The sequence below is a fragment of the Strongylocentrotus purpuratus genome, unplaced genomic scaffold, assembly GCF_000002235.5.
Source record: "Strongylocentrotus purpuratus isolate Spur 01 unplaced genomic scaffold, Spur_5.0 spur5_contig_827, whole genome shotgun sequence".
NCBI lineage: Eukaryota > Metazoa > Echinodermata > Echinoidea > Camarodonta > Strongylocentrotidae > Strongylocentrotus > Strongylocentrotus purpuratus.
The window spans coordinates 1,000,327-1,016,210 of record NW_022145532.1 but is presented as its reverse complement, the minus strand read 5'-3'; the positions used below and the strand labels follow the sequence as shown (position 1 = coordinate 1,016,210).

Here is a 15,884-nt window from a genome sequence, read left to right as displayed (position 1 = left end):
TGAAGCAGGAAAGTACTGTGATGTTTAATGCTCACATTCAAATCATAAATAATTAACAGAAATAGAGAAAGAGATTTATGTAAGACACAGAATGAGTAGCAAATACCATTGCCTGTTCTCTTGTGCAGTTATTATTTGGCCAAGTGGTAAACATATATGAAGCCTTGTTTGAATGAATGTGCTAGTTTTTTACAATTTTGAATGCAAGGTGTTAGTGATTATCTTGTTTAAATCAATTAATCTATAAATTTCAATTTCCATTAACTAATATTAACCCCTTTAATTGTAAGAATAACCCCATACACAAGGGTCTGTGTGTCTTGAATGCATGGCAATCAATAGACCAAGGTATCTATGCTGCTTATCACCTCTTACGAATTGAAATCTGTCGTTTGAATGCCATTTATCACGTCTCCTGCTTGAAATGCAATCGTCCTCCCCAGATGAGAGGCAGAGATAACGAGATGCTGTAAATGGACGAATGAGGATTTGAGAGAAAGAGAGAGAGAGAGAGAGAGAGAGAGAGGAGGGTAGGGGTGGGTGCTGGACAGTTAAATCGAAAACAAAGATCGAACCGGGATTGAACTTGTCGCTTGTCTGTCCACCCACGATCATTAACTTTCTCAACATGCACATGACTTTGACACAAGTCCCTTTCCAAAAACTTCTCAGACATCCTTTTTATAGTCCTCTTCCAGTCTTCCTCTCCCCTCCCCCCTCATCTCTCCATATCTTCCTCACTCTCTCTTACATTTTTGTCTTGCTATGTTTCCCATCCTCTGAAACGTGATCTATTGCTCATCATTTTGCATTTCCCCGGGATAAAGAATAAACGAAGCAAACATCATCCAGGCAAATCATTGCAGTCTGTCTAGAGTCTTAAGTCCAGATCCATTAGTGGGGATGAATTTCGTGTAGCAGTCAGTCGGCTTCTAAATTAAGCCAATGGCTCCAGGCCCCCCTCAAGATGCTACATGTTCATGCCTTCGTATATTCTCCTTATGTCATCTCACGTTACCTGCTTAATATGTGTCAAAGTTGGTTTCCAAAGATTTGAAATTGACATCAATGGAATTTAAATGTATGTGTTAAGGCTCTGCATCCCTTTATTCTTAGTTGTAGATATACATTTGGGTAGTATTACCTTGTCACACTTACTGAGTAGACATCGTTGCATTTGAAAATGTTATCATGCACGTGAGTTGTTATTCTTATGGATCAATGCAGCCCCTACTTTTCTTGGGATTTATTGCCCTTTAATTATTTTAAAGAAAAATGATCTTTGAACCTTTTCATAGATATTTGCTATGTGCAATTAGAATTAACTTTAGAATTAAAGAATCACATTTGTTATTCTTCAAGAGTAATTGTCGGTAAATATTTGCTTTCTGCTTGAAGGAATTGTTCTGTCATTGTCCCTGAATCAAATGATTATTTGATTAAATTGAGTAAAGGAATAAATAGTGAATATGAAGGTGAAGGTGAATATATTTTCCTCTATTCTACAGTCATTCATTACATCAATGAGAGGCAGACAAACTAATATGAGCATCAGACCTCTTCCATGCACTTTAGAGAATCGCTTGCCTAGATATCTGAGGAGGAGCCATGTTAATAAATTGAATGACATGAAAAATCAGTAGAGTTGTAGTCAACGCTGACTTTTCAGTCTGAAATAATGATTTTATTTGAGAAATAATGGTTTATCATCATTGCGGAGGCAGGGTAGAATGTGAAAGGGCAGTCATGGAGGTCATGCCTTCATCAGGCCCTATTTCACGTAATCGCAATAGATAATACGTACGCTTAGCTATGCTGAGAGTAATGTCTTTAGCAAACGAGTGCACTCTTAGTTTAGTGTGGGTGGGTGCGTCGTTTTACCTACCATACGCATCTCAGTACCAATCCTCATCATCCTCTTATTTCAGGCTCAGCGACTTGTGAGTTCATGCCTAGCTTGTGAAGTGACTATCAATATTTTGAACTCCCTTGTGAAGATGATTTGTTGATTTTTATGCGATTGTTTTGCGTCATTTTTGTTATTGGGTATGGGCATTGGGACGTCAGTGTGTTTCTTTCAGTATGATGGACAACCGATTATATTTTCATCCACTTTGTTAGTTTCTTTGGGAAATGAATGAAAAAGAACGATACGATTGAGAATTCTCAATAACAGAACTCTGTTTTTAACTACCCACCCTAACATTCTTTCTGTGATGACTTTGTTTATAAAATAAATAGAATAATTAGAAATTAGATCTGTAACCTGTCATAACAGACATATAAAATACAAATATATGTGTATATTATTCTAATATGCAAATCACTGGATACATGATTACAGGCCAGAAATGTGTTTTGTTAATACCTTTTTCAAGATATTAGTTTTTGAATAAAAGGATAAATAAATAATACAAATGAATCATAACCTAATGTACTGACATTTGATGTGCAGATGTCAATAACAGGTAAAAACCTCAACATGCATACTTCTATAATTATATATCAATGGCCATGTATCTATCTGAATCATTACACCAGCTACACATCAATATAGAATCTACAGATATTATTCTAATATTGACAGTACTGGAAGACAGTATGGATTGATGATTGTAAAGCCAGAATGATTGAGACATAAAGATAGTTGAGAAGATTGGGATGAAAGATCATGATTTAAAAGAGATTGATATGAGAAGTTTTATTCCCAGTCCCAGAGGAAATAGATGTACAACGTGATTGTTACTTGGTCCCATCAGTTTTCTTGATTGGAAATAATATTGACCAGGTAAGCTAAACTAATCAAGCACACATTCTTACTTGCATGATGGTTGCCCAGCAATAACACTTTCCCATCGATATTCGATATGACAATATATCATTTTCAAACGGCAACGCCTTCTTTTGCTGACATGTCTGTGTTTAGGTTTTCAATTTTACCTGATGCAATCCTGCATGTATCCATCCATCAAATTGCATGAAATGAATATTATTCAAAGCTCTTATTTTAATGAAGCTTGGTTACCTGATTGATTTGGGTAAGGCTGTAAAAGAGTGGACTGCAAAATTGTACGCAAGAATAATATTCATGATCATATCAAAGCTCTTATCATCTGGAATGAAGAGAGAGGGAGAGAGAAAACACATTTTTTTTAAATGAAATATGAAGTGTTAAATTGTTATCAGTCACCTCTAATTCCTTAAATTATAGTGATCAATAAATATTAAGTCAATCTGTATTTATCTATTCAGTACTGGCATGAACGGGAAGAATTATCTGTGCTTATTATATGCAGGCAAACATGAAATACATCTCTTTAATAAAGGGCACTTCACGAATAGACCTCTGCACTTGAGTATGGACATGGTTGGTGGAACTCCCAAGGATTATTGGATCTTTCCATCATGTTTTCCACTGTCCCATGTGGCCCGTAACTTCACACTTCGGCAAACTGGTCACATCTGCAGTTACTCCAGTTCTAAATCCATCTCATCCATTTTTGCAATTACGCATATTCCTTGACGCTCAGTGCTGAAATATGTATTTTGAATGAGAGCTTTCCGCATAGCATCCTCTTGGGGGCGCTAGAGATGCTCCTATCAACCTGCATTAGTAATGTTCCAAGCCAGCAGACTTTGTGAAGCATAACACTCATAATATTCTTGTATAGTGCATATCACATTATGATATAACATCTCTACTCATTAAAAGAATGAATCCTACTACATACCCACCTACTACTCCTGGGTTGAGTGTGGCAATTGTAGATTAATGTCGTGCCAAAAGGACATTAGTGCATCGGCAGGATTTGAACCCTTTACCTTGTAGTTCACAGTCTAAAGACTTATCCATTAAACCACAACACCTCTACTTTTCTTAGATTCCTCTTGCATGCATAGAATGGGGATTAAAAATGATATGCATGCACATTAACATCTAAGCAAAATAAATAAATGAAAAATAATACCATGGATATTCCTGATGTAACAACAAAAATCCAATATTTAGGAGATTAGAGTAAGCAGTCAAATTTAACCCTTTTTAAAAAATATATCGATATGAATTATGTATATAAATCCTCTCTTATATCATGTTTTTATATAGTCTCTTTTTATTTTATGCAGCAACGAGCCATTCTGTTGTCTGTCACCAGCAACAGCATGTCTTTTTTGTGACAAGCAATTAGTATGAGTGGGACTAAGGGAGAGTCTGTGGGTCAGTGATGAGTGATAAGAAAAGCTGCTAGGATTATCCAGATATGATATGCCTGAACGAAAGGTCCCATGCAATTATCAGCGCTACTGCAATAATCGTTCTTGCTTTGTTGTCAACATTTTGGACGTTGTTGCATGCAAGAGGAATATTACAAACAACCAAAGAATGTAGACTTCCATTCATCATACGATCCATAAAGACTGATCTAAGAAACTGTAATCTACATCATAAGGCTTGCACATTCTTACTGAGACATACACAAGATAACCCCAAAGAAATGTATAAGAAGTATTTCTGATGAAATTTGTAGGTTAGTAAGAAAGAAATGATAGTCCCAGTTAGATTTCCAATTCAATATTAGTCACAGAATTACTGGGGTTTTATTTGCTTTGATGCATATCTCAGTATTGATCCGGCATGAATGAGACAGGGAATATTTACAGTGCAATGTTTCATTTGAGCAGTGCAAATAGAGTTGGGCCTTGAAACTGATTCAAAATCCATGCAAAGTGTAATATAACATAGTAGGTAAACAAAAGTAATGGATGGGTTAAACAAATACTCCTTTGATACAGACCAAACCTGATCATTGGGAAAACCTTGAATTCCAGCTGCTGCAGATGTAATGTAAGACTAATCGGGCTTGTAGTAGATGTGTATATTGGTGTGTAGGCGATGTATGAGAGGGACAGAGATGGATAGAAAGGAGAGAGCCAACCACACAGATAGACAGACAGACTCACAGACAGACAGGCAGAAAGATAGAGACAGACATGCATACAGATGGTGACAGACAAAAACATACATACAGAAAGAGAAGAATAGAGAAGAGAAGAGAGAGAGAGACAGTTTAGATGAGATTTGTGCTCATTTTCGGTAGTACTTTAACAGTAAAAACATGGCTTTTTGTATCAATGTTACAGGTACTGGCATCTCTTTCATTGTGCCTGAACATGTGTTTGTCGAGATTGATGATGGATGATTTAACTCATCTAATTTTGGACAGTAGGCTAATTGGTCTAATTGGTAGTAGACCTGCTTCTCTTTCAAGTTAATGACACCTTAGGCATAATGCATGGTTTTTAAGAGCAAGGTAGACAATTTGCTCATGAAATTGCTTTTAGTTTTAGGTCAAGGAATTATGGAATGACAATTCATCAAGTTAATACCCTCATGTGGGAGGATCTGGAAATCTGGAGGATTTAGAAATATATTTCTAAACTTAAAGCATGCCTCACCCCATAGACATTTATGATAACTTTATACTGACCCGTTCAACTCTCCATTGCATTTTTCTATGATCTTTTGTTGACATAGGCCATATTTTTCTACCAGCATGTCAACATGAAATCCAATGATGTGAAATTGCAAGTCCTGTCCAAAGTCTTATTTTATCATTGTCTCGCTATTTTTTACCAAACACCCTTTTCCGTTCTTTTCATCTTTGGAATCTGCTGTATAAAGTGTATCCGCCCCTCTGATCCGTCCTTACGGTTAATCTCTTGATGGTTTATCCCATGATTTTAGGTCAATGCACAACAAATCCATAGACTTTCCCAACTTTTAGTTCTCAACACAAATTTAGGCATGCCCTGATTAACACAATCTTTTCCTGTGTGCACTCTCAAGTTTGATAGACATCTTCATTCCATCATCTTCATTCTTTCAATTTTTTACCTTTCTGTTACTCCTTCTCCATCCTCTTCTTCTCATTCTTCTTCTTATTTTTCATCTTTTTCTTCCTTTTCTTCTTTTTCTTCTTTTCTTCTTTTTTTCTTCTTTCTTCTTCTTTTTCATGTTGTTTTTGTTGTTCTTGTTCTTGTTCATAGCCAGATTTCTTCTTCTTCTTCCCTGAGTTGCCCCTGTCTCCCGGATCAAATCAAATCAACCTTGGGGCTTCTGGTACTTTTCTTCCTTTGCCCCAACCAGATTAGAGTATCGACTATAAAACCCTCCACGTTCCCTGGAGCGTGTTTTCACGCGATGACTCAGTCCAATTTGGCTGCAGTTTGTGCGCAATTTGTTAGAGGACAGCTTTGAATCTCAACTTAAGGAGGAGGCCCTGCAGGTCTAGGACGGGTGTTTGAAAATCAGGGACATTTTGGTTTGAAAGTCAGTACCCTGCCTGGGGCTTGAACCTTTTTGTCTCCAAAGTGTCAATTGTAGATGAATAGAGGAAGGAAGTTGTGTATCACCACTGAGTGCATAGCGGTTAGGCGATGGAGATCAACGCTTCTCCATCATTCACTGACAGCAATGACTGCCATTTAGGGAAATATTCCAAACAAAGGAAATGTAATCATTCATTACACAGGTGTTTGACCCTTCAAATGTTTTTCATGAAATTGAATGTTTTAACCAAAGTTAACACGTACGGCTTTTACTTGTCAAGTTGATTATACATCATTGTCTATAAAGCCTATTATAATAAAAAAATTACTACATATGTAATTATGTATGATGCTCCAAACGCTAAAGTAATTTTAGTGACTTTAAATCCTAAAGGCCATTTGACTTAAATTTTACACTTTAAATCAAGGGAGTTGTGTAAAGCAAAGGACATTATTTAATCTGAATATGATAATTTGAGTGTGGATGACATACACAGTGATTAAACCCTACTTGCTATCTACCTTAGATATGAGGTCACTGTCGTGCTAGAAGTGAGACTATATAACATGTAAAATGACTTTCACTATAAAGCGATCATTAACTAACAAGCAACCATCTGTATGAAGGTAACATCGTTCTAAAAACAAAATAGAAAAGGTAAAGTATTTAAATCCAATTTTAGCCCAAATTCAAAATCTGTTTCGTTGTATTTTTAAAAATTTGTTGTTTTTTCTCCTTCCATTACCCAGGATCATCTCAGTACCGCTTCAGCAATCATCGCTTCTCCATGGAACCTCGCGATGCTCTTGTGGTCAATGGTACCGGTCTTACACTCAACTGCTCCGCCCAACTTTCAGATGATGTCGACATTGAATGGTACAAGAATGAGAATTATATTAATGTACGTAATTCACAGTACTACAACCTTCTACCAACGGGAGCATTACAGATCATGGCAGGTACTCCTGCTCAACAGCTGACGGGTGTCTACTACTGTACCAGCTATGTGAAGGCTCTAGGACTCATTGAAAGCCGCAAGGCTCATGTCACACTTGCAAGTAAGTTTATTTCTCTTAGGTGGTTCTCTCTCATTCTTTACAACCATATACCTTCAGGAATGACTGATTGATTCACTTGAGCACTAGAGGTTCTCCAATGATAATGGCTTCTTTTATAGCACTCATATCCGTTACATAGTGTGCTCAGGGCACTTATATAGGCATCATTACCTAGCTGGCTGTAGCTGATCCACCAAAGTAATTAGTGCTCAATCATATTGGGTACCCATTCACTCCTGGGTGGAGAGTGCCAAATGTATTGTCTTACTGAAGGAAGTTAGTGCCCGACTGGGATTCAAACACTGCACCTTAGGATCTACAGTCCATGTGATTTATTCACTAGACCCCAACGCCTCCAAAGAGTTATTCAGCACTTCTATGTAATTAGTGAACATATGAAATTCCTGTTGGATAAGATAGAATTTCAGCTAAATAATGTTAGACTCCAGAAATGAAACACCAGCCAAATGTATGTCAGACCAAGTGGTCATTAGGTTAAATTGTTTCATAGGTTTTATCTGTCAGTAGAAACATATGCACTACAATTCCACCTTGCTGTGACTCTTTAAACTTGAGCATGTTAGTCTCTATTGATGACTAGTAGGTCTGGTTGCAGGATATTAGAAACACCTCATGGGGTGCAAAGAGAAGCGAATTAATGCTGTCCGTTTCATCCAAATCCTTCTATAAACTTTTCATAGGATGAAGCGGCAACATGTTTACCCCAAATGTCAGCCGTGTCAAACTCTGCTCCTGAAATTTGTGATTTTCCCATCGCCGAGTTGCTTTAGAGAGTCTGTTTTCCTCGCTCATGTGTACATATTCAGGATGGTTGATTTGATCTCCCCTTGCTGTGATTAAAAGCTTGAGAAAAGGAAAAGGGGGAAAACACCAAGAGTGTGATCATGCAAGTGGGATGTATCCCCTTGGCTTATTAGTATGTGTAAAGTTGTGTATGGTTGACATGATGTTCATGCATTTATACATGGGATGTGTTGATGCTTACGTAATTGATTTCAATGAACACTGAAACAGTGTTGGTAAGTATATGCAAATGGGAGGGCAGATGATTTTCACAAGAGTTTTTTCAACAGTCACAAAGATGTTAGAATTTTGGAAGGGACTTAATATCTACAGGAGATAACTTTTATATTCTAAAAATGAAGATCATTTAATAAATGTCTTTCTTCACAACAATTATGCTGAAACTATCATGAATATAACTCGCTTCTTCAAAATGATCAGCAGATTATTGTTGCGAGATGTAAAAGAAACTTACAGAGAGTGGCAGAAAATTATTGGAAGCTTTGAGAGAAAGAGACAAGATGTTCATGTAGGATAGTTCAAGTTCAAAGGAAAGAGAGATCGAGAGAGAGTGAGAGAGAGGGAGGGAAAGGGAGAGAGAGATCGAGAGTGAGGGGGAGGGAGAGGGAGAAGAAGAGGGAAAGAGAGATTGAGAGAGATAGAGAGTGAGGGGGAGGGAGAGGGAGAGGGAGAAGAAGAGGGAAAGGGAGAGAGAGAGAGAGGGGGGGGGGGGGGGAGGTTATGAAAGAGAGAGAAATTGTTACACATCATTTACAATATGCCAACACATCATTTGCTGGGCCGATAAAATAAACATGTCAAGACTGTCTAACTCAAACACAGGGAGCTCCTTGCTAATAAAACACTGCATCAAGCTCTCATATTCATCCCCCAAGAATGATTGGGAGGCAAAATATAGAATTTGTTAAAGCCCGATCTGATGGGGATTTGGCTGTATGTCTGTTGAAGGCCCAATTACAGTGGGATTACTGTCATCATAGCTTAGAATGAGTCAGTTATAATGGACCTGACGTATTTGATCTTCTTCAAGACGAGATGTTTAAAGAGACGATTCACTGTTTGCTTCTAATCAAACTTCAGTTGGGATTTTGATGGATGGGAGGGAGATGGGGATTGGAATATTTTTGAATGATGTGAGGATATTTGATCATTTTTCTGGAGTGTGTGAACGTTGGGCACAATCAATACTAAACTTTATACTCTCACCTGCCAGTGAAGTTGTGCCCAAGATTAATGATTTTATTCAAGTAAATGCATCTAGGCCTACATACAGTTTATACCTCATCTGCAATATACATGTGTACAATCAAATTATTTATCTCATGTATATATTTTGATTTTATATTCATTCTAATTTCTATTTAATACCAAAAAAAAATTATTCAAGCAAGTGCTCTTTATTGCTTTCCTAAAGTGTAGAAGAAAATTTTTCTTGTAATATGGACCAGTTATTCAGAATATATACCAATCTGGAACCAAATAGCATTATGTTGAAATATAACATATTTCTTTTCAAAGAAAAAAGTGTGATCCCATATAAAAAAGTTAAAATGGACACCAACTTTGCAGAACAATTGAAGAGAAGTTGCAATGGAGTTCATGGGGATGATAAGCTTTGAACGAGGTAATGTGACAGTGGTTATTCCATTGTTCCGAGGTGACTTCAGTCCAAGTATGAATCACTGCCCCTCCTCTGTTTGCTGAAACATAAGTTCCCATCAAAACCCTAGCACATCCAACTCGAGTGGCGTAAGAAAATGTGAATATGATCTGAAAGCATCATAATTCCTGCGAAGTGTAACGAAACTAGATGTCCCTCCATTCCCCAGAGTCCCACTGCCTTCTTTGCCTGCTCCTAGTACAGACAGGACATGTCCCTTCATTATGGCATGGAACCTGAGAATAGGGGAGAGCGGGGGAATCTTGAAGTAGCCCATGCAAATTAACCCCCTTCTTTTCCATCCTTAGTGGGGTGGGACCTGGCTTTGATTCGCTTGGCAAACACTGGGCGTCTGGAGTGGGGTTAAACATGGTATCCTGAGAATGACTCATGGTGTATTAGCTATCCCCTAAAAGACCACTCCAGATCATCCTTCGATACTCCTGTCCAAAGAAACAGGTCCTGTCACTCAAAATGTGCAAGGCTTCCATACAGAGATGGAGAGACAAAGAGATCGACTAAAACAAAGAAGTAGGAAAGAAAAAAAGAGTAGGAAAGAAAAAAAGAGATTGAGAATGATAAAGGGAAGGTAAAAATGTATATTGTAGGCTAGGCATGTGTTAGACAGAGAGAGGGGGAGGTAGGGAGAGAGGAGGAGGAGATAGGGAGAGAGAATGAGAGAGATAGAGAGAGACAGAAAAAAGATAAAGTGAGAGAGAGTGTGTGTATGTGTGCGTTTGTATGTGCGCGCATATTGTGTTAGAGAGAGAGGGATTGAATTGAATTTCATTTGTTTCCAAACACAGTAAAATGACATCATACATTGTTGTTAAAAATAGGCAAAGAAAAATACATTGAAATATACATTGGGGAAAAAAGAAAAAGAAGACATAATTAAATCTACTTAAAGTAATCTTGATAAAAAACTTATCAAGATAAAACCAAAAAAAGTATAGAATCGAGAAAGGTACATCGGCAAAAGCCACAGTGGCTTGATGAATGGGCGCAACCTAAGTGCGTCACAATATAATTAACAATAAAAGCTCAGTCTGCTGAAAAAGAGTAAAGCTACAGTCCCATATACGTCCCGGACCGTCCCGGATCATCCCGGACCCCATCCGGGGTGATCCGGGATTCGGTCCGTGTTGACACCGTGTTGGCACCGGGGTGGTCCTGGATGGTCCTGGATGGTCCTGGGCGGTCAATAACTCACTCCCGGACTGCCACGGATCAACACGGCCCGCCCCGGCGCCACTACGGATGACCCCGGACGCAGCACGGTGGCTACACGGATCACCCCGGATCAAACTATTGTCCCGGACCGTCCCGGACCACCCCGGCAGTTTTTGACCGTCAAAAACATCCGGGGTCGACTCCCGGAACGCCCAGGACCATCCAGGACCATCCAGGACCATCCAGGACCACCCAGGACCACACCGGTGCCAACACGGTGTCAACACGGACCGAATCCCGGATCACCCCGGATGGGGTCCGGGATGGTCCGGGACGGTCCGGGACGGTCCGGGACGTATATGGGACTGTAGCTTTAAGGGATAAACGATGCTTACAAGATATCATTTAAGAGAACTATACAATGAAAAGAAGTGCTGCTTAAGTTTACTTTTAATCGATTTGGTGAACTGAATTGATTGTAAAGAATGTGGTAATGAGAGACTTGTGTGAATAGATTGGACATGACTGAATCATATTTGAATAAATTGTAGTAAGAGTGTGCACAGTACATTACAGAACAGGTATGCTAGTTTCCAAATGACCCTCCCTATTCAATAACAGAGATATATGGTTATTTCTCACTTGACAGTTGACTATTTCACTATACGTCACAGAAGTAAGGGCTGATTAGCATTCAATTCTCAAGTTCATGATTTATTATTTATTTTATTCAATAGAATGTTTGAAAATCACAATCCCATAAGTCTTTACTGAGATTAGGTATGATCTGTACGCTACCTACCGTGAAATGTCATTGCAGTATGCTGGATTTATGCATCGTTCAGGGTATTACCCAGTGTTTCTATAGATTGATTCAATACAGGCTTTGGTTTAATGTGAAAAAGAGCTGCCATTGACATTGAAATACAATCGCTCTGCCTGGAGGGTGTGATGCCTTTAAGAGCATTCATTTCTCGTAAGAGTAAAAAAGTTGATTTATGTTGAAGGTCACGTTTCATGGAAGTCAATGCTTGAAAAGAGACCGCAAGCCAAACTTTCCTCATTCTTTTGATTATTCCGGTTCCTGTAATTGCTTCCGTGGAGTTTGTTTACATTGATTTTGACGAAGAAAATGAGGATCCTTTAACTTTTGAACACGGGACAGACAACCATGCATCATATTCTTTTGCTAGCGAATGTATCTGATGCATATTACAGATCTAAGTTTGCCATTCAAGTACATACTAAATTATTAAAGTACCTTAGCCTTACTCCAATATGAATAATTGCAGTTATTAAGAGGAAGTAAGGTAGTAAAGGCTTTTAATTCTGCTGGAGGAGATAGATCAGGGTCCTGTCTAGTGAAGAGTTGCGATTGATTTGAATCTATCGCAACTTGAAATCAATCGCTAATGAGAATTTGTGGAGGACATGCAATCGCTTCCAATCAATTTCCGTTCTTTACAATTCTGTAAAACAGAATCAATCAATTACATTTTCCTCCAGTTATCATGCATATTCAGAGTGATCATAGGTATCTAGCAGTCCTGCCCATTGTTGTATATTGCTTGATTTGAAGCATGTCCTCGTACTTGAGACATTACATACATGTAAACAGACAAGAAAGAGAAGCTGCAGTCGAGTTGCCACTGTAGTAATGAAATCTAGAGCTGGTTGTATTAAGGATAAACTTCAAAACACATTTATTACGGTTGCCAAATGCACAATGTCTGACCTCTATTGCCTTAGCCTTTTCTTTGAGGAATTTAACTTCCATAAGTCAAGAGAGTAATCTATTGAAGTTTTCAAAAGCACTACTTAATAAGCTTTGATAAATTTCTACACTTCAACAAATATACCAACACTTCAAAATGCATATCCATACTTCTGTAACAACGTTATACATTGTTGCGTTTGTGCTATTGAGGAGCACCGAACCTAATAAACTTGAATAGAAACATTTTAAACTAAAGGCAAGCTAGAAATGTTTTCCTCCAGAGTAATATTGATCATTGTAGTAATATGTGGTTGCATGTACACTGTAACTTGGTAATGTGGTAATGTTAACATGATTTATGCATGTCGACAGTAGTAAGTTTTGTTGGTGTTTTATGACCCATGCAGCCACGAGGTGCGCCTGTTAGTAGAGTGAACAAAAGACTTGCACAATGATTTATCCTTTTCAAATTTTCATTACAATTTGTTTGTATAATGCTGAATATTATCAAGGTTATACAACCTTCTTTATTCCATGCCTGTCCCTACTATTCATAGCTGTCATATTTTGATACAGGTTCCTGTAATGAGTCAGTGTGAACAGAGTGTTTTATGGAAACAAGAAAATAAAACTTAAAATACCTTAAAGGTAATACAAAGTTTTGGTATGGGGTCATGAATTTGGTTCAAATGAACATATTGGAAGCATATAAGATCCTACAATATTCAGTGATCGTTGTCGCGGTCGAAATCGACTCTGAAGTTATGAAATTGTAAATAATGAACACTTTATGTTGAATAGCTCCCTCTCAAGGTCAAGATATTAATTAAGCAATAAAACAATGTTTATTGACTAAAATCGACCGATTAGCTATTCTCGTTCGGAAATAATATACGTTACCACAACTACATACTCTCAAATTTTCATGGTCGCAGCCACCATTGTACGGCCGTAGGAGCTATTTGAAATTCATCATAATTTACCAGGAGCACCGGTAAATCTTTATATTCAATTTTTCTCGAAAGCAGAAGTGTTTAAGGGGCTACAACTTCTGGTGATTTTAATTCATCCACAATGGCATCCAAATATATTAAAATTGTCAAGAATCACTATCCACCCATTTTTCAAAATTTCCCCAAAACTTTGTAATACCTTTAACAGAGATGCCAACTGTTCTGTTTTTGCCGTATTTGTTCCGGTTTTTCGCTATAAATACGGCAGTACGTTTTTTTGTATGTTTTGTTACGTTTTTTTAATTTTTTTAATTTTTTTTTTTTTAGTGATGTTTTTCTTAATTTCTGATCATGGGCTTTGTGTCGTAAGTGTATTATGCACGCAGGATGGTGATACGGGCCCCAAACTGCACACATTGCGAACAACCCACGTGTAATGTATGCATGTCGCGCTCCGATCCGGGTACGTATACGTGGTACTGCCTGGTTTTTTAAGCTGCTCGATTGGGTGATATGTTAAGTTGAGAGATTTTTTCAAAAATACTGTTTTTTGCTCTTAAGAATACTTTTTTTGTTGAAGAAGGTAGGCATCTCTGCTTTAATACTGCTTCCTTCGAATCATCAGGTCATCGCGTCAAGTCAGGTGGTTGCGTTACAAGACCTTTTGTGACACGAAAGCAGAAGATCACGAGACCTTTCGCACATTAGCCGTAAGGTTTTCATGAAGTGTCAGGGTACATAGGTATATGTACTTGTATGTTTACTTTCTCTGTGCTGCGGTACACACTGAATGTAAGAATTTTCTTTAATTGATGTCATATAGGTCCATTCTCAGAGTTCTTTTGTACCTTTAAAACCAAGCAACATCAATCATATTGATGATAGCGTCACTAAGTGGCAGGCTGTTTTGATTGTAGGTGATGTTGCTATTGTCATATCCAAACAGATGGCATTCAGTACAAAAGCAAAGTGTTCCTATATAGTTGGCATTTCTGTGGGTGAGAAAGTCAAGTTATCATTGAAGGTTGGGTGACCATACAAGGACATGCACACAATAGGATGGTATATCGGTGGGTCAGAGTTTGTGTGAAAGTTAGCTTCAACTGTATACTGCACTGGGTCATAATTGTGCTATATATTTGCTCACCCCACTCCTGAGTCAAAACTTAACAGCAGGGGAAAATATTCTGTAAGATAGTGAAGGTAGAACCATGTGATAAGCATATTCTGCTGTTAAATGCACATATCATCTTGATGCAGCTTAATGTTAGTTTAACTTTCACTCAGATATATGTCAAAAAGGAACTTTTTATTAACAAACATCTATTACACTATTATGCATTTTACATTCTGGATGCATCTTTTTCGTACCACTACATTTCTCTAGCTGTACTGTGCAACCAAATTTACAAATATGCATTTTATAAGGACTCTGACTTATCATTTTCCCCATAGGTGTAATACTGGAGCAACCCGGTTCAAGTTGACAGTCGGTTTATCATGAGACAGGTTCATCTTGATACAAAAAATAATACATGGAATAAAACTCCAAAATGAATAAAACTATTTTGTCAATTTTATGGAAAAAGGCTTGTCGTTCTTGAGAAAATTGAATTGAAAAAAGAAATGAATTAAACATGCTACTATACAGGTATATCCAAATTGAGAACAAATACATGTATCATGTTTTATACAAGTAGTTGTATTTTTTTCTCAAAATATGTTAGAAATGTCACTGCTCAATATAATCCGAATGAAAATTGTGTTTTTCAATTTAACAAAATGAGATACATGTACAATCGAAGGGAAATTGGAGGGATTTTAAAGTATTCACAGGCTTATATACAGAAAGGGATCATTTAACAAATATTGTAAAACTCCATATTCTACTATACCAAATGTGTATAGTAAATGTGGCTGTGATGGAAACCTAGAATAAAAAAGTGATTTCAATGTGGATGTTTTAGATTAATAGAAATAAATAGATATTCCCTCATGTAAAGTGAAACTATGAGAATATTTCAATGGCTTTCATTTTGTTGGAAAGAGAAAGGTTTTTTTGCTGTCTAAATAATGTAAATATCCCGTGTATTGCTGACATTTCTTAAAGCAACAAACCACAATTCTCAGAGCATGCTCACAATTTGTTATTGCTGCTGGCAAAAAGTTA

The 15,884-nt window shown here is 37.5% G+C and overlaps 1 protein-coding gene across 1 annotated transcript in view; it reads left to right on the top strand.

Annotated features, from left to right (window-relative positions):
• The first annotated feature begins 7,061 nt into the window (after positions 1–7,061).
• Positions 7,062–15,884, top strand: part of LOC100891979 (neogenin) — a 66,528-nt gene continuing 57,705 nt past the window's right edge. The window contains exon 1 of the mRNA XM_030983010.1: positions 7,062–7,386. Within this exon, the coding sequence (XP_030838870.1) occupies positions 7,116–7,386 (271 nt within the window). The 5' untranslated portion in view covers positions 7,062–7,115. The remainder of the gene's footprint in view (positions 7,387–15,884) is intronic.